This window comes from Erithacus rubecula (assembly GCF_903797595.1).
Source record: "Erithacus rubecula genome assembly, chromosome: 4".
NCBI classification, from domain to species: Eukaryota; Metazoa; Chordata; class Aves; order Passeriformes; family Muscicapidae; genus Erithacus; species Erithacus rubecula.
The window spans coordinates 21,111,216-21,137,788 of record NC_136686.1 but is presented as its reverse complement, the minus strand read 5'-3'; the positions used below and the strand labels follow the sequence as shown (position 1 = coordinate 21,137,788).

General features: G+C 37.3%; 1 protein-coding gene across 6 annotated transcripts in view; it reads right to left on the bottom strand.

The window, feature by feature from the left end:
- NAV3 (neuron navigator 3) overlaps positions 1 to 26,573 on the bottom strand; it is a 502,425-nt gene that overhangs the window by 223,842 nt on the left and 252,010 nt on the right. For 2 of the 6 annotated variants that reach the window (XM_079304163.1, XM_079304166.1), the window contains exon 1: positions 25,581 to 26,329. The exons of 1 other annotated variant lie outside the window; for it this stretch is intronic. In XM_079304163.1, the coding sequence (XP_079160289.1) occupies positions 25,581 to 25,805 (225 nt within the window). In that variant the 5' untranslated portion in view covers positions 25,806 to 26,329. Of the gene's footprint in view, positions 1 to 25,580; positions 26,336 to 26,573 lie in introns of those variants that run through there. 3 more of the 6 variants (XM_079304162.1, XM_079304161.1, XM_079304165.1) reach the window with 3 other exon arrangements.

Genomic DNA, 26,573 nt, shown 5'->3' with positions numbered 1-26,573 from the left:
GTCTGAGATAAAATCACAGAAGGAAACTTTTAAGAAGATGTGGTAGAATTCAACTGTATTTACTGAAGAATAATAGATATCATAAAGAATACATGTGGCTAATGAAAGTTGTGTGCTGATTAAATGGTCCTGCCCTTTTTGTTGGCAAGAAACACCTGAGGAACAATAATTTCAGTATTGGACCCTGCTGAAGTGCAGAAAAACATAGGTTTCACCAAATGACCCAGTGAAAGAAGTAGAGAGGAACAACATGAAGATTTTACCCAAATATTTATCAGAAAATCATTCTTTGCCCAAAGCAGGAAAGAAGGTTTTCCAAGAAAATTAGGCTGTAAGGAAATTACATTTTATGAGTAGATCTGTAATATGTATCCTCATGCTCTAGTCTATTATGTTGTTACAGGTTTTCAAATACAAATAGCAAACTATTTTTAAAAAAAAGATGACTGAAACAGATCTACAAACAACAATCAGTACAGTCAAATCAGGTTTCAAAAACTTTCCTTATACAGTTGGTACAGATTTCCCTGCCATTTGAAAACAAAAGAACGTGGCCAACCAGATGGCAACCATGAGTATAATCTTTTCCTGTGTAGGAATTTCAGGAAAAAAACTCAAGAGTTTGATGCTTGAGTGAGGCAAGGATACCTGCCAACCACCATAAGTCTGCTGTTGTGCATATGTGCAGTCTTCTGAAGAAGAAAGACAACTCCTAATATATGTTATAAATAAATTTTCTAAGTGCTAGGATAGTTTCATTAGAATAAATAACAACCATGAGGCCAATGGGACTTTCAAATCCTTAACTTCTGGCAAAGAGTTAAAGGACTCTATTCTGTCCTTGGATATGCATGGATCCCAGATGTACTCACAGATAAAATACTCAGCCCAAAGTGATGTCAGGTTTGGTGTGAATTTTGCCTCATCTCACATCTGCTTTAATCTGGGCCCCCCTGAAGTTGCTGCAAAAATGCCTTTGATATTAGTGACAGAAACACACAATAATAGTGGTTCCTGTCCTCCTGTGTGCCCTGGTAAAACCAAAGTAATATTTGTAATATTACAATTTGGGAACAAGAATGGTTACTGTGAAGTAAGCTGGTGGTTTTTATTCCTTGCATTTAGGTTACAGTGAAAAATGTGCACATGATATTATCATGGGATAGCAATGAAATACCAATGAATCCCAATCCTTGGATTAGTGGTAATTAGCATTGTGGTAATTATTCACCTAGATAAATGTTTAGAACTTTTCAGGGCTAATGAATACTGGCCTTATTTGTAGGGGTGCCTTAACAATCTGTCATAGATCTCACAGAGTAATGAGAAAAACTTTTTCAGTAAACCATGAAAATGGGGTAAGTCTTATAGGAAACCTATTTTCAAACCACATTTTAAATCTGAAAGCTAAATTTCTTGATTTTAGGTGCCTTTCCCATACTTTCTTTGTATATTATTTTAAGTATATATATTTTCAGCTCAGTAATTTCTTTTCCTTCTCTACACATTCGTGCCATATAGGCCTTTAAAAGTGTCCTCAAATTCTGCTTGCAGTCAGCCATCCAGAAGCATCTCATATATAATACAACAGGTGAATTTTTACTTTCTCCCAATAAGAAAACCTAAAGCTTCTCAATTCAGTGAGAGCAGGCCAAAAGTAAAGAATATCTAATGCAGTAAGATTTAGCATACTAAAATAATTATTGTATCAGATATGCTGAATATTATACTATCCAGTTTATAATGGTTACAATAATGGATGTGTTTGAAAAGTCAGTAAAGACGTGAGCAGTCCTAGATAAATTCAATTATCAGGCAAAAAGGAAGTCTTCTTTCATTGCCATTTAGTGGCAACAGCTCTAACATGAACTGTATTTTTCTTTTGATGGTAGTAAACAGTGAGATTAAAACAAACTTCACATGCAAATCATCAATCTATAATTTCTGCAGGGGGAATACTTAAAACTGGCATTAAAACTATCTGAGCATTAATTATAGATAACTCTTTTTATTCTCTACATTCTAGAAACTTTTTTAACATGGAATGTTTTAAAAGGGACAATTCCTTTGGCATTAACACAATCTCACCAAGATAATAAGAATCAATTTGTTTCAAAAGATGGAAAGAGTGTTTAAGGTAAAAATAAAGCAGTTTACTGGGATAAACAATTTACTAACCCATAAATAACACACCTGAACAACTCATGTGTGTTAGGTAAAAAATAAGGTTGCAGTTAGCAATCAAATCTGAAAAATAATTGTTGTCCCAAGGAAAATAAAGATATTTCCCCTATCAACTTCTCTAATGCAGTCTATTAAGTTATTATGTGCCAGTATAAAAAGCAAAGAAAGCAGGATACAGCCCCTGTGTTCTTGAATTTACTTCCTTCCATTGTAACGTGTTCTTACTTTATGTGGGATTACTCTGCTCTTGAAATGAGTTTTAAAGTTGACTCTTGTTTTCTTTTTTCTTCTCCCAAACATAAAAACAAGCCAATCTAAACATGCTGAAATTACTCAGCAAAGTCTGGTCATGTTGTTGTTTCTTGCTTCTTTCACCAATGGCAGAAAACTCAGTTTTGACAGTGTGCATTTAAAGCAATTCATCATTGGTGCATCAGATTCACACAACAATGATCAAAGGAAGCAAAAAGCATCCTTTACCACAAAAAAAATCCAACAACCTATAAGTCACAGCAATAGTACATAAAAGTCTTCTTTGGCCAAAAACACTGTTGAGAAATGAGCTAACAGCTGCACATTTTTACTTGCTGAACTTAAGTCCGTGAAATGAACCCAACACTGAGTCTAATATGAGGGAATCAATGGACTGTTGCCTTACTCAGTGCTTCTCCAAAGACTTTTGAACTAGAACAGAATTCATTTTAATGAGCATCCAACATCTGGAAAAGCCCCTTAAGAGTTACAGAAAGCCAAGTTTAAAAAACCTTGCAAGAGTACCACATCTCTACTGAGAAAACACGAGAAAGACTGTAAAAGGAGAAAAGAAAAAAAATAAAATCTTCAATTCAGCTAAATACGTTTTGGAAGCAAGAGTGAATTATATTATGGTTTGGAGATTTACTTTAGAATAATTTCAGACACAGTTTCTCCTTTGAGTATTTGATAAAAACTGATATACCTGTAATTAGCAGTAGATTTTTGGACTGAGTCCAAACAGCAATTTTTCTAGTGGCTTTGAGTAACATAGTTTTACTCCTTTCTGTAGAGCATAACTATACCTTTGACAGTACCATAAACAACCATGAGGAAAAACACTCCATATCTCTAGAGGGGTTTTTTTATTGCCTCCTTTCTGCTTCCCGCTCAGTTTTCAAAAATTGGCTGCAATGCTTTGCTGTCTTGAAAGTAAAAAGAACAGAATATTTCTGCATCTCTATTTTATTAGTCCTATAGCTTATGCAACAGGTGGCTAATGTCAGAAGAGTTCAGGTCAAGCAGTGTCTGTGCACTTGCAGACATCCAAAGTCCTTTCTAACTCAAAAGTACATTTATGTATGTGTAGATATATTTGACTTTTGGCCCTCTGTTCCCCAGTAATTTACATTAGGCCCTGAGAAGCTAGAAAAGCTGGATCTACTAGGTAACATTCAGAATATCTCCAGATTTTACACATGCAGGAAATGCTTTCTGAGGTATGGATTCTGAGGAAGGACAACTAATAGCATGTTATATATTATTAATTTTAATATTCTGGAACTTGCTTTCATCATTGACACAAATGAAAGCAACGTGCTAGAGTGAACTTTTGATTTTTTGATGGCTGAAGAGCCTTATAAAGATGAAACATTTAAAGATTTTTTTTTTTTTCTCTTTGGATTTAAAATTAAAAAACAGTAGATAGTGATAGATTAATATATATAGGAGAAAGGTTGGAAGGAGGAGAAATAAGATTAAATTTCTAAAGAGTTTTCCTTTTCTATTTGCTATGATTTTAATAAACTGTGACCCTATTAAAACCACCACTCCATACACTTTTGTAATCAGTTCCTTTTTTGTAATTGTGCCAGTGTTGCATCCACTGTATATGAATTAATGCCAGATAAATATGGCTATGCTTCAAGAAGCACTATTTTTCATAGCACTACCCTGAACTTTCTGGCTCAAGTACACAAATTTGAGGGACAAATGTCTCAGAAAAGAACAGTCTACAGTGCTTCCAACCCTGCTCTCCTACATGACTCTTCTGCAGTTGTACAAAGGCCAATGAACATCAAATGAGACATGCAGACTGAAGCCAAATAATTCAGACTAAACTGATCAAGTTTACCCATTCAGTGCAAGATGTTTTCAGTTCACGAGATCTTTTTTCTTTTGTAGGCTAATTAGAACAGCTTGACTAAGACTTACTGAAATATTATGTTCCTTGCCATTCAAAAATCGTATTAGCCAATGCCAACACTACACCCTGTTCTCTTTTAAAGCCATATGCACTTCTCTTAAAATTTTAAACCTGCTTAAGGTATCCACAGCTGCTTCTAATATTTTGACCGTTAAGTTCTGTTCTTCCTCTCCAAGTGAATTGCTATAAAGTATTCCAAGCAGTTAACATTGCTTTGTTTTTTTGTCTTCTTGCAGAGCGATGCTGTATTCAAACATGGGAACTGTACAACTAAACAACTGAAGCTTGTATTTTTAGGTTCAAAATTGAATAGCTGCCCCTAAAAGCTGGAGTTGGCATATTTTGTTCAGCATTCTTCATATTGGTATTACATACGGTTTTACCATGTATAGGCAGCATAATGAATATTTGAAAATATATCTCTCCAAAAAAAGTCTAATTAGTATTTAAGGTTTATCCTGGCAAAAGTAAAGAGAAGCCATATAGTTTTGCATTTGTCTTTTATATTTCCTTTTTTTGTTTGTTTGTTTGATTTTTTGTTTGTTTGTTTGTTTTTTGGTTTTGGTTTGGTTTTTTTTTTTTCTCAATTAATCTGTTGGGTTTCAGACTGATAAAGGATTATGTGTTAATTAGGATGAATTTAACAAAGAATAAGACTTGTAGGTTAATGATTTAAATTTTGCATAGAAGATCTTTCTCATGTTGCTACTCTGGAAAATATTTAATTTTCTACAAAACAGAGACTCTTTTAACTTTAATGAATTCTAGGTAATTTTAAAGTGTGTGTTTTATCTCAACAAAGTCTTATGTTCTCCAAGATTCACACCAAGAATAAAAATCCCTCTATGACAAGCATATAAAATAAGAAAATGCAAAAAGACTTAGAAACAAATGTTCAGAAATTTAATAAATTGCAAAGCAGCTGAGAGGAAGAGAAAAAATCTGAACTTTAAAAACTGGAGAGGCTATATAGATGTATAATATTATACAGATACATACATATCTCCATATATAATGTGGATACTATATACAGACAAGACTGTCTATGATGAGAGAGAGGGAAAATAGTGGAATGTTTTCTCCTTACATGTACTCTACTCTGACACTAGATTACAAATTTATTTCCTAGTGCAAATCAGATTATTGTATTTTATTCCATTCATACCTATACCTAACAATTGAACACATTGGTTGCTTTGAACAAAATCTGCAGGAAAGTGAGTGTTCTTAAAGATTTTAAAGACTTTTCATTCTGAATTTTTTTCTTTCTTTCTTTTATTTTTTTTTCTTTTCTCTTACAAATGGAAACAGGAAGCCAGGAGAAAAAGAAGACTCTCAATTAAGACTGCAGTGTGAACCCACCCCTGGTTAGATTTTAGTTCTGAGCAAATGATTACCAAAGGGCTAAGTACTGAAAACCAGACATCCCTACTGTTTTCATGGGTGACATTGCATACAAAAATGTAATCAGTTGTATATAAAAATGTATCACTATTAGGGGAACTATGATACCTTGAAATAGTAAGAATGAATAATGGAGAAAAGGTGCTGACTAATTTTACAAGCATCATACACTGTGATCTTTATGGAACATCAAGCTATCATCGGTCTTAACTAGCACTAGGAAAGTCCATAGATGCAACTTTATGTTAAAAATGTACATGTGCAACATATCCAGTTTTGGAAGCAGCATGATGCTGCTACAGCAGCACCCAGCAGAGCATCAATGATTGTTTACATACCACTCAGGTATGACACAGACTTCAAGCTCTGCAGTCAGCCACTTCCCTGTATTTCAGGACCCCACAGATACAAGTTAGACTGCTGGAGAAATTTTCACTAGCTCCAGGAAGGGAAATCTGAAGTAACTGACATCATCTGTAGTCATCCACAATTGGAGCTTCCTAGAGAGAAGCCCACACTGGCAATGCTTCCCACAGCTCTACTCAGCAGGAACAACCTAACAAGAGCTGAAAGTGTTGGGTAAGGGAAACATTCCCTCCATGAAGGCAGGGGCAGAGGATGAAGTTATCCTCTCCAATCAATCAGAAATCAGAGGAATCAGAAAGGATATCCACCTACAAAGACTGGAGCAGCTGGGTTCAGTACTCTTTATAGACCATTTTCATTACTTTGCATTTTACAGCACCTGTCCTTGGCAAAATTCACCGTTTTCTCCATTTCGTATAAACACCATCCAATGTAAAGTCAAAGGAAAAAGTTGTTTTTTCTTTCTTTTAGTGGCAAACTTTGAAAGATGATTCATAGTATGTTTCTGAGACAACCTTAGATAAGAGGTTTTTGAAGAAACAGGAGAGGAGCAGCATCAACAAAATCTATTTGCCTCACTCTTTAGTTAAATTGTGACTCTAACTAGGTCAGCTATAGAAGTGTAAAGCAATCCAATAAAAGGGTAGATTGTTCACAAGATCACAGAATGGGTCATCTGGTCCAACCTCCCTGCTCAAGTAGGGTCATCCTTAGAGGGCATGGTGCAGGATTGCATCCACACAACTCTTGAGTACCTCCAGTGAGGGAGAATCCACAGCCTCTCTGGGCAATCTGTTCCAGTGCTCAGCCACTCACACAGTAAAGATGTTCTTCCTCATATTTAGGTGGAACTTCCTGTGCATCAGTTTCTGCCCCTTGCCTCTTGTCCTATTGCTGGACACCACTGAGAAGAGCCTACAGACCTCCTCTTGATACCCTACTTTGAGATACTGATAGACATTGATGAGGTCTCCTCTCAGCCATGTCTTGTGGAGGCTGAACAGGTCCAGCTTTCCCAGCCTTTCCTCATAAGAGAGATGCTCCAGTTCCTTCATCATCTTTTGCTGCTGTTTCTGGACCCGTTCTAGGAGCTCTGTGTCCCTCCTGCCCTGAGGAGCCCAGAACTGCACACAGCACTCCAGATGTGGCCTCACTAGGACTGAGTAGAGGAGCAGGATTAACTCCCTTGACTGTTGACAATGCTCATCCTAATGCACCCCAGGACACCACTGGCCTTCTTGTCCACAAGGGCACTGCTGGCTCATGGACAGCTTGTGGTGCACCCCCAGGACCCCCAGGTCTTTCTCTGCAGAGCTGCTTTCCAGCAGTCAGCCCTCAATCTGTGCTGATCCCTGGGGTTAGTCTTTCCCAGGTGCACGACCCTGCATTTGCCTTTGTTGAAATTCAGTTCTTGTAAACAATCAGATAAGGGTCAAGTTGTAATTTCCTTTTCAAATATCTACATTTCAAATATCCTGCATTTTCCAGGATTGAGGTCATAAGGGCTCTAAGCAGTAATGCAGAAAGTGAGGGAACCTAAATGCACATGGAGTCAGCGCACATAGAAAACTTGCTGGACTCTTAGTATGAACCCTGTTATGGCAGAGACTGAGTCAGCCCTTTGTGTTGAGCACTGAGATGTACAAGCCTATTCTCTGTAGCTGGTAATCCCATCCTATCTCTTCAGGGTTCCCATCTCCCTCCCTGCTCACCCCTCCTTAAAATCCCTTTTATTGGTTTGAGCCTTGCAAGGAAAGTAGTTGGGAAGAACATGCTAGTTGCAAGCACAGTGACACTCAGATTCAGGACAAATAAGACAGAAAAATCTATATTAATTTTCTGCTTTCTTTGCTTCTACCCTCCTGTGGAGTTAGGAAAAAAAAGCTCTCTTTCAATAAGAAAGTAAAGTCTGCCTGAACAAGCAAGTGAATGCAGTATTTGTGTTGCAGCCATTCTCATACAAACAGTTTCAGAAAACTTTGCAGTATCAGCCTCAATGTGTACTTTGTTTAGAAAAGATTCCCCTAATCATCAAAGCACTGCATAAAAAACAATCATAGCAATTAGGACATGCCAAACAGAAGAGACAGCTGTGGAGATTTTTTTTGTCCATTTCTCTGAACATCTTTCCTTTGATTCACTTGAGTTGAGTTCAATTTTCTAGTCTTTAACTTCAGGCTCTTTCAAATAGACACAGGCTTTACACATCTACACAACTGCCAACACTGCTCCACTGTCTTCACAGTAATAGCAGAGCCTTGCTCCTCACTCCTCCAGCCCTCACCCAAACATGCACACTGTTTTCACCCCATCCCCAGGCCACTGAAAGTCTCTAGGACTCAACTGCCTTTTCCCAAGAGTGATTTCTGCGAGGTACTTGACAAGAAATAAGTTAGCATACTACAGCAGGGCCAAAAGAAGTTCAATATTTAAACATTTATGTTCCAACATAAGCATAGATAAAAACTTTCATGTATCTGTGAGTTGCTTCCTTTTCTCCTCACTAATTTGAGACACTTTTTACATCACAAATGATGTAAGGGGAATTTAGATCACTATTCCACTTCTATAGCATCTAGTATCACTGATCTGTCATTTAAGTGCTTGGATTTAATAGTTTTTAAGCCATAAGTGGTAGAAGATAAAAGGTGGGGTTTTTTAACTGCACCTTTTTCTACAGTATGGCTTTTCATTTTCCCTGATACACTGTCAAATTCATTATCATGAAGCTAAAAAACATAGTTGGTTTTTTTTTCTTAAAAAAGAGCTTGGAAGATCTATTAAGAAATATCCTGAAGCAGGTAAAATACAAGAACACAAGGCAAGGAATTATTTTTTAGGAATAAGCACTGTGGCACTTTAAGAATAATCACTTTAAGAATAAGCTGTGCTGTGCCACAGCTGCACAGTGGCAAAAGTGAAAAACAACACCAGTTTCCTATAAGTAACCAAAATTTTTCAGAGAAATTTTTAAAATTACTCAGTTCAGCCTGCTACGATTAAAAGAATTTTGTTGTTTAAAATTAATTTCAAAAAGCATGAAAATATTAACAACTTGAATATTTACTTTTCTCTGAGCTAATCTGTTTTATTTTCACTTCTCATATAATGGAAGAGATATGAGAAAATTAGCACAGTATTAGGCACTTTCTTTAGCAAGTTCAGCAGTGTTTTGGACGAAAAGGAATGGTTTTTTAGATGTATCTAGGAACTTTATAGCCTCAAATATTAGACTAACTTAAAAATTTTGAAAGGAATTTAGTTTCCCTACTATGTAAAGACCCTCAGATGCAAAAGCCAATCACCCCTTTAATATCATCATTTCCCATATGCCTTTAACACACATCAAAATGTTTATATTATTGAAATGGCGGGCATTTAGCTACCTTTGGATGACTATTTTGCAAGACATCATTGTAATTTCACTGATGGCTTCTCTTTCTTACACTGGTATAAGGATCTGCGTCTGTGTTTTTGGGACTGCCTTGCTTGAAATACAAATGGCAGCAACCAAATTGTCAGGAACAACACACACCTGCAGGGCACACTCAGACTAATCTGCATATTCCCCCTAGCAAAGACAACAAGCACAGTGTCCAAAATGAAAATAAGCAGACTGGTTAGACAGGTGACATTGCCAATGCTTTCCAAACATCTCTACTTCATGAGTCTGCCAAGCAAAGTAGCTTACAGCTCTTGAGGGGTTTACCAGAGATTACAGCAACTGCAGCCAACGAGCAGCACCCTTTGCAGAGCACACATCCAACCTGATTAAGCCTGCATGCAGCCCTGTCACTTACTATAAGCCTTCCTGCTCATTTCGAGTTGTTAAGCAGAAACCACAATTCCTTAATGATATCCTTTGCAATAAGCAATGGCTGTAGCAGTTACAGCAATGTCATTCAATTCCTAACAAGAAAAAATATAATTCACATGAGGGAGGTGGCAATTCTCAAGAAAAACTTTCCTAAAATGTTGTATGCAATGCTCTGCAAGGCTGAGAACATATTAATGAACATCCCATTTTTATACTGGCTGAAATACTTGCCTTCAGATTCTGTCTCTTTTAGTATATGAGTAACTTCTAGATTAATGCCACTCTTCTCAGAAAGACTGTGACAGCAAGTGAAGGAGGGAATCTAATGCTGGCAGATGAATGCAAGTGCTGTGTGTATTTGCATGAGATTCTGCAGAGACAGTAGAGAACTTTCAAGATTTGTGCAAGTACACCCATGTGTACATCCAAATGTGCAAGTTAATTCCCCACCAACTCACTAAATATTTCTCCTTGTCTGTGCACACATAATACTCATGTGTTTGTATACACAGTTGTGCTGCCATACATTCAGTAAACTAATTCATTATAGTATTTCTAGGTAATGACCCATTTCATTGTCTCTACAATCTCTGCAGCATTAAGCAGAAAGCCATGAGAATTTATCAAAATGAAACCTGTCTTCTTTACAGAGTGGTCTCCATCTCCCATGCAATGGCTCATTTTGAATATTATTTTTGCTTGCCTATTACTTCACCACTTCTCAGGGATTATCCTTATCTTCATATCCCTAATCTGTTTTAAGATTCCAAAAGAGGATATCCCTCTCATAAAAGCATGCCCAGATTCATCCCCCTTATGAGGTCTATGTCTACACTAGCTTGCAAAGTGGCCTCCAAAGATTTAAATTATGCACTTTGAAACACAATTGTACAATCTGTTGTAATAATGATAACTTTAGCAGCAAGTACCTGAAAAGAACTTCACAAATAGAAGTTCTGTACTACAGGTAAGATTCATCTCAGCTAATTTCAGACACTGAAAATCAAGTGTTTAACTTAAATTAGGTGGTTCATCTCCCCTTAATTAAGCAATATATGCATATATTGCCAGAGGGTGAGTCATTCTACATTTACATAAGCAACTCAGAAAAAATTAAGGAGTTGCCCTCAAGAAATATTTATCTCTACCATCTGGATAGAGTAGGAGCTCAGACTAGATGTCAACCTTTTAACTGGCTTTAATGACGTAAGATGAATTCCACTCTGACTGGAGCCTCATAGAATCACAGGATCATTAGGGTTGGAGAAGATCTCCATGGTCATTGAATCCAACCTTTGACCAAACACCTCCATATCAACTACTCTATATCAGTAAATGCCACACTGGGTTGTTTCTTGAACACTTCCAGGGACAGTAAATTCACCATCTACACTGTTTAAGCATCCTTTCACTGGAGAAATATTTCCTGATGTCTATCCTGAACTTCCCCTGGTGCAGCTTGAGACTCTGTCCTCTTGTCCTGTTGCTGGTTGCCTGGGAGAAGATGCTGACTCCCATTTGGCTACAGCCTCCTCTCAGGTATTTGTTCTCAGTTCTCAGTTTTCAGCAGCACCTCCATCCATTCCTAAACTGACAAATACAATTAAAAGGGTTCTAATTCTCAATAAATACAATAATTACAAGACAGAATTAACAACTATTCTTCAAATAATTTTTGTTCCATGCTCCCCACTCTTTGTTGATTCTGACTATGATGCAGTAGAAAAGATCTAGGACTCTCTTGAATTTTCTAATATTTCCATTTGTCCCAAGTTATTTGCAGGCAGGAGAAAGCAATCCTAAAGAGCCTCTCACCTGTGCTCCACATATTCTATTCATACTGACCATTAATCACATACACTTGGTCCTGACTTAACAGCAGCATTCAGCAATCGGGACCTACTATTACTGAACTTGGAAAGAAAGATTTCCTTAAAGAAATACAGTATTTTAGGACAATGATCCAAATAGACTGGACTCTTTTGGTACATTGAATAAGACAGAGAGAGCTGACATGGATTGGCAGTAAAGATTGTGAGTAGATTTTTACTGACCACATTTCTACTGCCAAAAGTAATTTATGGGTGGGGCAGAAGGAGCCTCAATTTTAATCTTTAAAGCCATGAATGTGAACAATTCTCTCTGCAGAATTTATGAGCTGTTTTATTTATCAGTATTTCCTCAGAGTTTTCACACAGTCAGATTGATTACCCTTTCCTTATACTGTTTCTGCATACTCCAGTTTGGCTATACAGTGCATAAAATGGACATGAACTGCATACTGTACCATACAAGGAAATAAAGGCAGTGACATGCCAATCATAGTTCTTAAATTTTTGCCCAAAAACACAGCAGGGTATCATGTATAAGAAATGTCCAAATGTCCATCTAAATGTCCAAATTCTTCAGCAACAAGGATAACCTAAATATTTGGGAATTTTTAATTGACTAAATTCCATATGTCATCTAAAGAGATAGAATTTTAAAAAATAGTACAGTTTTATTTCTTTTTGTAGCAAGCCCAGCTTTCATAAAACAATTCATCCTGAATGTTTTCAGTGCATAAAGAAGTAGAATTTTGGTTTTTTTTCTCTCTCTCTTTAAATGCATAATTTCCCAGAATAAAAATCTCAGAAAACACCTGTCAGCTGACATAAAAAATCACAGGATACAAACACAGCCCAACATTCCCAAAAATGAGACACAAAAGCATGGCTTGAAAATCTTACCTTGTGAAAATGTAAGAGGTCATAAATTGTCTAACCACAATGAAATAGGATTATGTTCTTACTCCAGTGAGCAAACAGAAAAACTCCCATTGATTTAAAGAACACAGCAGTTCTGATTTCAGAAGGATTATTTTGTCATGTATCTAGAATGAAGTATGTAAAGTGATGGAGCAAACAATGGACATCTTTCTATAAGACATCACAGACATGGTGAAAGGAGAGAGCTGCAGAAGCATACAAATATAAGGTAAGAGAATCTAATCTGTTTGGAAACTGACTCCCAATAAGTTAACAAATTTATTGACTGCATTTTAAACTTCTGTAAAGATATAGATAAATGTTAACAGATATCTATATATGAGCACACATATCCACTTCTGCATTTAATATGAACCACAGAATAAATATGCATAGTGGTTTCACTCTACGTAGGATTCACTACTGGTGCCAAAATGCTAAGGCATTTATTATCTCTGTGCTAAAAAATTGAACCTCATGGTGGCTTCAGAAGAATTGTACTAATCTATTCATGAATTGCTGGACTTGGAATCATATCCAACTGTATCCTGCTACTCGAAAAATGTTGGGGCAAATCAATGCTTGTCACACTGAAACACATTTGAAAGTATCCTGAAAGCAGCTGCAGAACAAAATTAATCATATGAGCACAAAAATTATTAGTTAAATAGCTGTTCTAAAGAGTCTCACTGTTAAGGGCAAAACACTCAAATTGCACTCAAAGGAAGACAGTGTGCTGATATCAAAGAAAAAGCATTGTATACTAATGTTGCCTTACACAATCCATTAGTATCCAATCGGAATTGTATCAAATATTAGTTTAAATATCATCATTCCAAAATGAAAAGGAAACTAAAGGTAGTTGTAGAAAAGTTCTGTTGCACTTGGAATTTCTTATTTTTGTATCTAAGGCTCGACTTGAATATTTCTTCTAAAATATTTCAGCATTAAAAAAAAAAAAATTAAAAAGAAAATAAAAAAAAGCTATATATTCACACAGCTAGTGATAAATCCACATTAATATTACCAAGCAGCTCAGGAACTACCAATAAATTACACTTTGCCTCATAGTGAATCTATGTGAAGTAATACCCCAGCCTTTTTCAAAATTATCTGAAATATTTATTTGCTTTGAAATGGTGGCAGTATTCATACATTGTAAAAAGCCTCTACTCAACCTTCAGTTCAGGTTAGCTACTGCATCCATGCAGAATTTTATGAGAAATAGACTAAATTACAAGCACAGGCTTACAAGATGGCAGGAACCAATATTCACCTACATCTTCCAAAAGACCAATACTTGGATATGACACTGATTAATGGCTTGATGAAGATACATAATATTTCTCTCTAATTAAGTAGGATAAAATAACTTGTTTTTATTGAAATGGTGTCGTGAATTGCATTACTCTGTATAAAGGCTGCTGAGACCTTTAAAGACAAATATACATCTGAGTGAAAATTATTTTTGAAAATACTGACTTTATTTTCATACAAAATAAAATTTTTACAGGAAGTGAAGTTTTGTCCCTTAGACTGAAATGTGACTCTGTCTTTGCTGGCATTTATATAAGTATTTAAAAATGAAATCTGGCAACTTGGCTTAAATAAACTAGCCTATCAATTGTCCAGGAAAAAAGGGATAACATTTTCCATAGATGCAAATATTTCCATAATCCCCTTGCTTTTAGGAGGTCTACGTATTTTGCTGATCAGAATCTCCTGTATAATATTACTTTTCTTTTGCCAAATTACCCTTAAATAATTTTTCTAATGACATTATTCAGTTCAACACACTTGTACTCAGTATGTTGAGATTTGCATGCTCCCTTTTCTGAAACTTTTCTTAATCAGGTCTCCTCAGTACTCTACATCTCTGTATCATGTCCACAAATAAGGCTGAATAACTCAGAAAAAATCCTGCACTGACTTGGTGGGGCCCTGGGAAGAAAGCCTTGTTTTCATTTCCACACATTTTTCTTTTATTCCCCACTCCCTTGTGCTAATAGCTTATCTTATAAACCAAAACCCTTTAAGGCTGTGACTGACATAGCTGTCACAGATGGGGAGGGTTACTTTGCTCTTGCTCATCAGTAACACAAACACCAACCCATTCCCAACACCCAGCTGGAGAAACCTTGTTCTTGCATAGGAGAAGTCTGGGTGTGAAAGTTCTGCAAATTAGACTGTATTAACCCCCCCACAAACATCTGGAGAATAGCATCACCTATAAACAGAGTACTTGACTGTCAATCATTACAATAGTTTCTTTGTGGAGCAACCTATTTCTTAGGTTTCAGCTAATAATACAGAACCATACCAGTCTTCAGAATGATACTGCAGCAAGGTAAAGGAAACAGCAAAGATGCTATTATTCTCTCCTTATTTTTGTCAGAATCACAAGGTTATACAAGAAAAAAATGCATGTTGTATATAAAATCCCTTCTACCTCTGTCTTCTTATTACAAGCAGGAAAAAAGGATGGATGCATTATTAGCCTGACAGACAGGAAGCTGAAAACATCAATAAGAGATTAGGTAAAAAAAAGGGGAAAAAAATGATGATAATAAAAGTGACTTCAGTAACGCTTTTAAAAGTAGCTAATCTGATTATTTCTTCAGTATTTAAAAAATAATAATAATTTAAGAGTTAGCCAAGAAACAACTGCACTCTAAAAATCCATTCATTATTACCATTTCACATATGAGCTGATTTCAAGGAGGTACTTGATAGTAACCAGAAATGAAAAACTGGATTTTGTATTCCCATGTGAGTTGCTCAGCCTTACTCCCTCTCAGAAGCATTTCAAAAGAAAATCTGAACCTGCAGCTCTCAAGTTTTCAGATTTGTGCTGCTCCTTCATGAGAAACAGATTCCTTCAGCTCTTTCTTCCAGCACTCTATGGCTGGTGAGCTGGCCAGCAATGACGAAAGCAGGCAGACTGCTCAGCTGAGGAAATTTCTAAACTCCTTTTGAACTTTTATTTGTTATTTCACATTCTTATTTAATGCCTATTTATTTCCACTACAGAGACAGCTTACAAAAAAAGAGCCTGAAAAACAAAAACCAAACCAAAACAAAAACACTCAAAAAAAAAAAACCTAACTTGTTTACTGCATAGATGTGTTGCCAGGAAATCTCATTGTTGTAGTGGTGAGTAAAAATCCTGCACCCTGACTTATGTCTTACTCACCCCTAAATCACATATGAGCCATGCACTGATTAATGAAAGTGTTCAAATATTTTACAGCACTTGCTGGGAAATCATCTTTCTGTGCATGGCCATGTCATTACTAAGCTGTGATGGTTCTACTCATGCCCTGTAATTTAAATCCAGATGCACAACAGGAAGTTTTCACTGCCAAACATTTTGGAGCTTAACACAACACCAACAAGATACAAAGCCAGGTGTTAAAACTGTCACAGAGAGATAATTCGAAATGGAAAACACAAGAGAGAGCTCAACAGCTATTTTTGCTCCAATTTGTTTTCAAATTTGCTGCAATTTGAGAGTTTCACCTGAAAAAAATATTTTGATGAACTGTTGAGAGATATATTGAAGGATGAAATGCTTTCTGCTGAATTAAGTTCAGAAGGGCAGAGCAGCAAAGGGTTTATAAGGAATAAATATAACAAAAAAGATAAGTCAGACCAAATGCCATGCTGAAAGTAGGTTAGGACAATACTAATATTATACTTGGTCAAATTCTCTCATGTTTTATGCAGAGTTAGTACATTTAGTGGCTGGCACCTTCTCAGTTTATATATCCAGAAATATTATGATCCAGCTCTAACCACTTCAAAATTATGCTTCCCTTCGATTTGCTTATTTTCCAAGTTCTTTCAGCTTGGTTTACACAGAACTTACACAAGAGCCATCAGAAATCTGCACATCTTACATGAGGGAATTATCCCTTCACATTTACCAGACAAAACACTCTGCATTCCTTTTCTGAGTTTTAAAGAAGTTATGCTGTCTTTCAGCCAACATCCTCCTGCCAGCAAAAACAAAAAGGAAGGTTTGTGACCTTAAAAACATCATGGGCAAGTGAAGATTCGCACAAAATAGTCCACTACTAGGTTTGAGAATAGATATATGCTTCCTCCTCTTCCAGCTTAATCCCCAAACACCCTCACTTGTCAAAAGGCTATTGTTAAGGCATGGGCTTCCTCCAAGACCACATCCTGTGAATCAGGTCAGAGTGAAACAGAGAGCTGATTTAAATGAACTGCTCTTTGCATGCCCTGTATGTAAGTGCAAGGAAAACTGTGTGACTCAAAAAATAGCCCAGTATAGTAGGGAAAAAGAGGCAGTGGACCTAGACCAAAATGAACAGTTAGACAAAAAAATTAGCAGTTCTCATTTGTAATTCACACCATTAGTATTTACTAAATACAAGTTTTTGCTACAAAGAAGCTAGGCAGTGTACTCAAAGGCACAAATTAGTACCCAGAAAAGCCATTTTTCTTCAAAACAGGCCTGCTTCACAAATACTTAGATTTTCCACATCATATTTAACAAGTCAACAGCCTATCAACAGCATTACACACAGGACCATTGATGAGTGTTATACTGCCTCACAAAGGGCACAAAATATTCTGCATCTTTAATAAATTGTGCTAGTCAGTGCTGGTTGGATATATCAAAATCAAGAGAATATGTCTCCTGGAGTAAAATTCCACCTCCAGCTCAGAGCTGGGCCCACACTTAGCTAGCTATGGACATAAAAATGATGACAAAGTCAAACTGTCCTTATGAGGCAAGCAGGAAAAGTAACTCATTATTTGGATGTTTCATTCTTAACTGATCCCTTAAAAGACAAAGGATAGGCTTGTGGTTATGATGTGGAGATTGGGACTTGAGATATATATGACTTGAAATTCCTAGTCCTGCCACAGAGTCCCAGCCTGAGTGTGGGAAAATCATCCATTTTCCCTTTAATCTCTGCCTTCCCTCTGCACTATGGGCTTTATGTTTTTCCCTTTCTCCCACAGTCCGTGTAATGCAGCCATATGTTCTACAGGGCTGGACTGACTTTTGCACACATGTACACTACCTGTCATAGTAGGACATCAATCTAGTAAAAATATCTAGGATCAAAGTGTGGTTGAAATAAACAGAAAAATCCACAGAAATAACATTATTTTTATTTGAGAGAAGAAATGTTTTTCAGTGCAACCAAACTCCCTAATCTTAGTAAACCCCTCAATAAACTCATTAACAAACCCCTCACTCTGATGGGTACTTTGGGATGCTCCTGTCTTCTAGGGACCCCCTATAAAATGCAGCTGGAAGAAATAATCATTGCATGCTCCTGAAGGGATTTTAAATCAAGGATTTTTATGTTCATAGGGCTTTTATGTTCCTTGTTATAAAGAATTGAGTCTCCAAGATCCCTCCATTGTCTCACAGGCTCTTGAGGCATGAGGACACTCCAGTATGGATAAACCAGGGAAATAAGTGTTTCCAAGCAAGCCACTAGCTTGCTTGGGCTTTCTGGGCTTCAAGAGCACCCTACCAGTGCTTTTGGGAAAGTTAACAGGAACTGTGATATTTCAGTGCAATGCCTCTGGAAACACCCATACTGCCAATGGCACTTCTTCCAAGGAAGTGAATCTGTCTCCAAAGTGAGTTCTTACACATCTATATCATTGTGGGCCATGGTGCTGTCAAGCTCAGGTTCTCAGGGAAGCATGGTTTCATTTCAATGTGCCTGAAGGCAGCTGAATCAAGAAATGACAAAAGAGAAGGAGAAGACCACCACGGCTGTCACTCATTCCTTTGCACAACAAAAGATCACTGCCAATAATACTATGACTGGCAACTATACACATTGGGGTGTCCAGAGATACTATATTTTCCACAGGCAAAGTTTCTCTATTTGACTACTGTTACGGCTGGGAAGTTTTATTAAAGCCTAACTAAAACATCCTGAGGTACAATATAAGCCCACATTTTTGTCTGAAGATGGAGACCACTTATCTCCGTTTGTTGTTATGAAGAATGGATTATCCCAGGGGGCTGCAAGTGTTGCACCAACCAAATGTTGCTGGGTTGCTTCAGTTCTGCTGGTGCACTCACAGTGCATCATCCTGCAGATACACTCCCATTTTTGAGGAAAAGATTTCTTACTGAATGGTTGTTTGGTCAGAAAAACCCCAAGCAGGCACAAATGCAATATGAAAGAGTGGGATTGTTTTCTGATGATGTATAATACTAGCTCACAATGCATCAATTAATATGGAATAAGTTGAATTCTATGCTCTTACTTTGTAAGAGAAATTATATGAAAGAAGTAGAAATTTAGACAGAAGTCTTAAGCTCAGGTTGGCAAATACTCTCCTATACATGATCCCAATTACAAATTACAAGTAAGAAACATAATTCAATCTACATTCAATGTAATTTGTTCACAAATAGAAAAGATTTAGGAGTTGACATCTTGTTACTTTATATTTATCTCAACTCTATGAAAATGTGCTTGACACGGATGATTAGACAATAAACGTGTAACAGTGAAATTTACTCCAAGCTCATACAGAATGAAGCTCTTAAATCAGTTATAATATAGCGTAGACAGATGGTACTGGATACATAAAGCACATTAAAGACACTGTTATCTGTTTGATAAAGAAATAATTCAGAGCACTAGACAAGAAGCTGAAATTGCTGACAATCTGAACTCCTGCCAGCTGTCCTGGCTTCACTGGGGCTGTGTGAATTTTAAACACACATAGTCCCAGGTGTCCAGAGTGCTGACTGAAATTTCTGGCAGCTAGTTGAATGCTTTTGGAACACTGCTGGCTTCCCATCACTAGTGGTCACCATGGGGAGAAGATAGGCGGATTCTGGCTGCTTCTGCTGCCCTTTCTGCTGCCTTGGCTCTGGTGCTGCAAATGAAGCACTCGGCACAATGAGCAGCCTCTTCTCTTGCCAACCCACAAGGCAGATACCTCCAGGGCACTAGTGCTGAGAAAAGGAAGGGCATGACAAAATGGGGAAAGAAACTAATTTATTTTTGTTCCCTAGATTCAGTGCATCAGGAAACTCAGTGGGGCTTGGCCCTCAGAGACCTGACAAAGACGTATCCAAGAAATTGAAAAGTCAAAGAGATCTGTGATTGCAACAGATGCCTTGCTTTGGAGAGATTTGGGGAATGGTGGGAAAGGGTCACATGAAACCTAAGTGGTGCAGAAGGGTTAGCTGAGGAAAGACAGAGATATGGAAGTCATTTATGGCACACATCTGGTATTCCAATGTGCACAGCACTCCCGTTGACGTGACCAGGAGCTCCACCCATGTATGGAAAACAAAAATATTTGTCTTGAGATCTGTCTTTATAAAAGAGCCTAGCTGTTTTCCCAGTTTGGTGTCTTGTGACAGGCAGGATTTACCACATCACTTACAAACTACTTAAAATTGATGAAGGAAAAATGAAAGGTTTCCATGCACGTCTTAATGACCTAGTGCAAAGGGGCTGGCTGAATGATACCAGAAGGCCTCAGAATAAAACTGAGATGCAATGGTATGATGCCAAATGAAATGTACCTTAAGAGTGACTTTAACAGCTACAGAACACGCTTTTGCCTAATCAGATCAAAGATTTTAGCTTGGTTTTTTGACACTGACATTCATTTTAGATTATTTTAACAACATCCACTTGGTACAACTAAGTGTTTTGGATCCCATTCTCTGTTGGGCATGCTCCCCAGATTGCACAATCTGTTCTGCTCTGTCCTGATGATTTACTGGGAACTGCTTTCCCAGCTTAATTGTTCAGATTTCTGTGCTCTAGAGAAGTTAGTTGTGTCTCTTCACTCAGGTGGACACATAAGTGTGGAAAGAAACTCTTTTTCGTTTCTTCTGGAAGGCCTTGGAGAAGATCAATGTCATGAGCCCCCTAAGATCTCCCTGTATAACAATGGAATTGTTTAATGTACTTAGTGGGGCTGAACCCTGTAAGAGAGATCATAAACAACTGCCTATTCATCCTCTGGATACCAGTATCTCCATACTACTAGAAGCTTACTACAAGCCCCCTAAAACAAGGTATCTAGAAAAGGTTTGGGTTTACATATGTGTACTGGATCAGCTGTGGAGGCTGACTAGCACTTTCTGATAACGAATAGTGATATGAAAAATGCTGCAGGCAAGACAAGAAGACTTGATTAGGGGATACAGAGAAAAATAATTCATATTCAGTAGCCTGTAAAGATGTCTGCCAACAGGAAGAAAGAAGTAGATAAAGCAGACAGCCACAGAGAGATAGCATGAACAAAGAGAAACTGAGAACAAAAAAACCTAAAAGAAATAAAATAATACAACAGTAAAGGAATTAATTGAATCAGGAAAGAAGGCTAAAATCTTATCATCCAAGTCATACAACCAAAACACTACAATTAATATATCAGATTAATCTCAGAGAAAATTCCCTTTGCAAGCATAAATGATGGTACAGGGTTCTTGAAAGAAGGAAGTCTAGTGATAGGAGGAAAACTTTGGGAGCATAAAGCAGTGCTCTCACTGCAAGGAGCTGGACCAGAAGACCAGTGTGCCTAGCAGGGGTTGCTGACTCCTGGTAGCTGCACAGCTTTGTGCTAGAGAGGATTCCTGGCAATGCCCTTGTGACTACACCATCAAATGGGTGAGAGTAGCTGCAGTCAGTCATGCTTTCAGGTGACTTGGAGTAAAACACTATTGCCATTGGCATTTTGCTACAGATCAATTTTACAGACTCGCTGGAGATCTTTTGTCCCCTCCCTACTAAACACCTCGAACAGGTTGCACAGGATTGCATCTAGATAGGTTTTGAATGTCTCCAGAGAGGAAGACTCCCCAATTTCTCTGGATATCCTGTTCCAGTGCTCTGTCACCCCCAAAATAAAGAATTTTTCCCTGAAATTCAACCGAAATTCCTGTGCTTCTGTTTGTGCCCTTTGGTGCCCTGTTTCTAGGCACAACTGAACAGTCTGGCCCCAGCCTCCCAACATCCACCCTTAAAATAATATAGTCCAGAGTAATTATTTAGTGACCAAGAAAGCTGGTTTTGCAAATAATTTCTTTCTTCGTTTGTATCATTTCAATTAATTGTTTAATTTACCTTTCTACAATATCAATGGATTTTTTTTTCACTTTGTTATTGTTTAGTGGCTCATTCTATAACTAGAACAATATCAAAATGCAGCCTATCATCATCTGATGATTTATTTTTCAAGCATTATAAATAATACTATACCCACTATATTAGAAAAATATTTGAAAATATAGCAGTGTTTACAGACATGGTTTTGCATAAAAACACTCTATGGTCCAGCTGAACAGAAAAACTCCATCTGCTTCAAAGACAGCCAGCATTTCACCTCATGAATCCAGCAGCTGGATTCTGTTCCTGTGTACATATATAGGAATAAACTTTTGTCTATATGATACTCAGGGAAAAAGAATGTGCTCTGAATACTTGTGTTGAAATATTTTGCATGACTATTCACATCATAAAGTGCTCATGCAGTCAGCCTAAACATTAGTGGGTTTAGCAAGAAAGCAGATGGACTTGTTGTATGAGACTTAGGCACCAAAGCACAAATTATGAAAATCATGAACCAAAGTGCATTTGAATAAACTGCACACAGAATAATTTAAATCATTAGCAACTTATTATTTGCTTTCATAAGCTTTACTAAGTTTTATACAATTAAGAAAAAAGGTAAACACCTCAAACTTTTTCTACCACAGTTTTTATGACAATATCACTTTTATTAAACCTCAAACTTCATCATCTCCACAAAAAAGAAAACAACCAAGACTGCATGTGCAAGCACAACAAAATGGTGTGAAATGAAAGAAACAGCAAGGGAAAAGAGAACTGATATTTGCCACTGTATCCCCTACCAGCCTTGGCCTTGTGAGAAAGCCAACAGAAGAGACAAAAGTCTCAAACAATCAGGTTTGGTGAGAGTGAAGTTCATAGAGGAAACAGCTGGATGGCAATGACCTACTTTAATGACAGACATAACCCAATTTTATTTTAGAATTATTAGCATTTAATAAATAGCAACAGGATATGTCACATGTCAGTCTAAGTGCCTTGCAGTCAGGATGAGAAAATTTGTAATCCACAGTGCAGCAAATGTTAAACACCAAAAAAGCAAGCAATGTAAAATGCACTGTTTTCAGCAGACAAGAGCCAAAGTTAACTAGATGATGAATTCATGTGTTCCATTGTCTTTTGCAAATAGAGATTCCATATTTTTTCCTCTAAAATCAGTGCTGCCTCATATGCAATGATATATATAACATAAGCATACAAGAAATATGTTAGATTTTACTCTGAGTTGGAAAGTCCGACTAGGTGATCACTACATTTTGATTGAAAAACTTTTTATCTGACCATTTTTATTGCTACAGAGTCCCAGTGTACAGCATTGCATACAACAGTCACACAGAGATATCACATGGATTAATGTGTTTGCTAACAAAAGATCTGCTGGAATCAGCACTCACAAATGGTCAAGCTTCAGGATGACACAACCTGTAGTGAAGAACTTGCATCTGTTCAGCAAACCTAAAGAGACATTAACTCCAACAGTTCCATCAGATCTGTGCTTAGAACTCCTCTTTAAATAACCTACACATATTTCTGAGGCTACCCAGGTAGTGTGGATCTCCATCCCTGATGGAGAAAACAGCATTAATACTTTTAGGCTGATCCTTTGAAGCTTACTGGTAAGGAGAGCATTAAAATAATGTCATCTTCATAAATACCCATCCACCTTACAGTCCAAATCCCTTTAGCAAAAAGATTTCAGGAAACTGTTTAAAAGGTGAATAAAAAGAGAATCTTTCAAAAAATCTGCCAGGACTGAGTAAAGGGCTGCCACTAAGCATTACTGGGAATGTCAGACTTAAGAGGGGCTAATGCAGAAAGGCTTCAGAAATTAGCAACTTTTTGAATGTTCAGCACTTCTATGAATCCAGGTGGCTGGGGGAAGTTTTCAGACCATCATGTGCACAGCCTGGCCTTACTCTTTATGGAACATCTTTTAAAACTGCTCAGCAGCCTCCCTTGAGAACACACATAGAGAAGGCTGGTAGGTTGTTTTTGGGAAGTTGGTTTGCTTTTTGTTCTTTAGAAACACAGTCACTGAGATGACAGCTATTGTCAAACCAATGAAAATGCCAATTGGTACCACAGTTTGTGTCCATCCAAGTTGTTACTTTACTCACTAGAAGTTCAGCAGAGTTCAGGACCAGATGCCTTGGAAGGCTGCGTCTCCCAGTTGGTATCACACTTATTACTAATAGGTCCCAAGTGGTTTAAATGCTGAAGGCAAAATGCTTTATATCTTTCCCCACACTCTTATAAGTAAACAAGAAACACTTCTAAGCAGCCAATGTAACCTTCTGCTTTTTAATGGAAAATAGTATTTGCAAATCTAATTTACTTTTCATGGAATATCCATTAAGCAACACCATTAAAAAACAAACAAAGAATATTTTCTATTAAAAAGAAGTAAACAAGCAGGAATTGCACTGTGTTGAAAACCTATTACCTTCAAATTTATATTATCTTTGTACTCATGTTATAGAAATGGGCTGTTCATCACTTGTAATCAAGACATAAACAGTTTTCTACTCTTTTTACATTACTGTATAGGCTATCTGACACCACCAAATGCATCATCTCTGGGAGACAGGGAGATGTGACACAGAAAACTCCAAGGGAAAAGTTAAGTGGCATGACTAAAATCTCATGTGTAAATAAGTGGCAAGGTTTGAAAAAGAAACCAAATGTTTAGAATCCCGACCCTATGCTTTAACCACAAAACCAACTTTCTTCACTCAAACTGAATTAACCCACCAACCAAAAACAAAGAAAAAACAAGTCCATATATTATGTGCATCTTGCCACTCTAACAGCTCTAATGATATTTAAGTGCTTTCAAACTAAGATACAAATAAAAATATATGTTTAATTCCAGTGTGGTAATCAGTTCCACAAACCAAGAGTCCTAGAAGAGCAAGAGGAAGTAGCCTCACAGCTTGCTGAAGCTGTGTAAACCACACATGCAGCTGTAATGTAGTGACTGAAAGACCTACAGAAATATATGCTGCTGACAAGAAGGGACTAAATACTTGTGTACAAAGCATGAAAAATGTTTTCAACTACAACAGAAAGCCTAGTTGAAAATCAAGCAGAAGTTCTTTAAATGTTAATTATGACTCAAACTTAATCCCCTTACAAAACAAACAAACAAACAAAAAAACCCTAAGCGGTCTAAAAAATATTGTGGCATCCTACTTCAGATAATCCTTTTTTTTCAAAAATCACAATGAATTGGGGCTGGATAGGGGCTAGGAAGAAGCTATTTTGCAGAAGAGAAAAGCACAAGTACTTTTCACTGAGAAGTTGTTTTTCTGGTTCAGCAGTTCTGCAGCAAGAATAGCCAGATCATTTGAAAATTGAAAAGAAAATCAATTGCATGTTTTTATTTTAAAAGAGCCTCCCTGTGGGAATAGGTGTGGGCGTGAGATCTCTTTTTAAATTTCATAATATAGCATAAAGCTGCCAAGATTTTTTTTTTTAATGCTCTGTTTACTGGGTGCCAGAATGATTTTTCTCTCCTTATGATTCCACTGATCCTTATCAAAATTAATCTGTGAAGTGAATAACACTAACATTTAAAAACAGAATACTTATTCAGACAGCAGCACTGAGCAAAACAAATTTTCAAGGCTGCTATGGGAGTTCAGTGATGACAGAAAAGTCTATTTACTCATTTACCCCCAAGTTCAGCATGCAGAAAGTTTGTATCAAAGATTTTTTCAAAGCAAATCAACATTTTTTTTTAGAAATGAGTTCCACAGGTAAAGTTTACAACTAACCTTGCTATCTTCGATCTCCTGGGTTTTTCCTTGAAGCGTTTTCCTCTCTCCAAAGTCACAGGTTGACTTTAATGTGAGCTGACAAGAAAGCATGGAGCTCTCTGCCCCTGTAAGCTCCAAAGGCTTTGGTGAGTACCTCTGGTTGGGAATCGGGAGGGCAGTGTGGACAGGCTTTGACCCCACGGCTGGCTGTCTCAGCTTGGAGGCAACCCCAAGCACAGGCATGGCTTCTATAAAAGCAGCTTCTTTCTGCCAAAGAAAATGCTCCTGACCTCAGCCTGGTAGACTCCAGCTTCAGCAGTTTCAGAACAAATGCTTTAAACAAAAGTAGCAGTCATCTTTTCAAAAAGCCTTAAAACAATAATATTACGAGTTTCACAAGGAAGCAGAATTTTTCCTTCATCTCTCCCCTTGTGCCTCGCAGCCACTCACACGCACTGCTCAGTGAGTCAGTGGCTCTGTAAGACTAAACGCTCCTCTGGGGCGTGAACTTTTCTTGAAGGTAACTGCCACAGAGCTGCCTGTCTGGGATTAAAGAACTCATAAATTCGCTTTCTCTTCTTCCTACAGCATTCCAGGTCTGTGCATTCAGTGAATGAAGGATGGTAGAAAAGCAGAGAGAGAAGAGAGGAAACCTCCCCGTACTCCAACTGTCAAAACAGCTCAGAGACCACAACACTGGAAGCAGAGACCTCTTCCTGGCTACATAAATAACCAGCCCACATCTTAAAAAAAAAAAAAAAAACAAAACCTCTTTTTTTTTTTCTGTTTAAAAAAAAAAAAAAAAAAGGACCTGAGTAGTGGCCAAAGCAAACAGCTGTTGGACGAGTTTTCATCCCGGAAATAATCTCAGCAATGAAGCTGTTTGTCTGATTCCTGGCTATTTTTCACTGCTGACAACCACGAGCTACGGTGTTTCATTCTCTGTCCCTCCCGTGAAATCAGGTTAAAATCGTGCAAGAGCGTGGCTAGAAACAGACACTGAATCACACT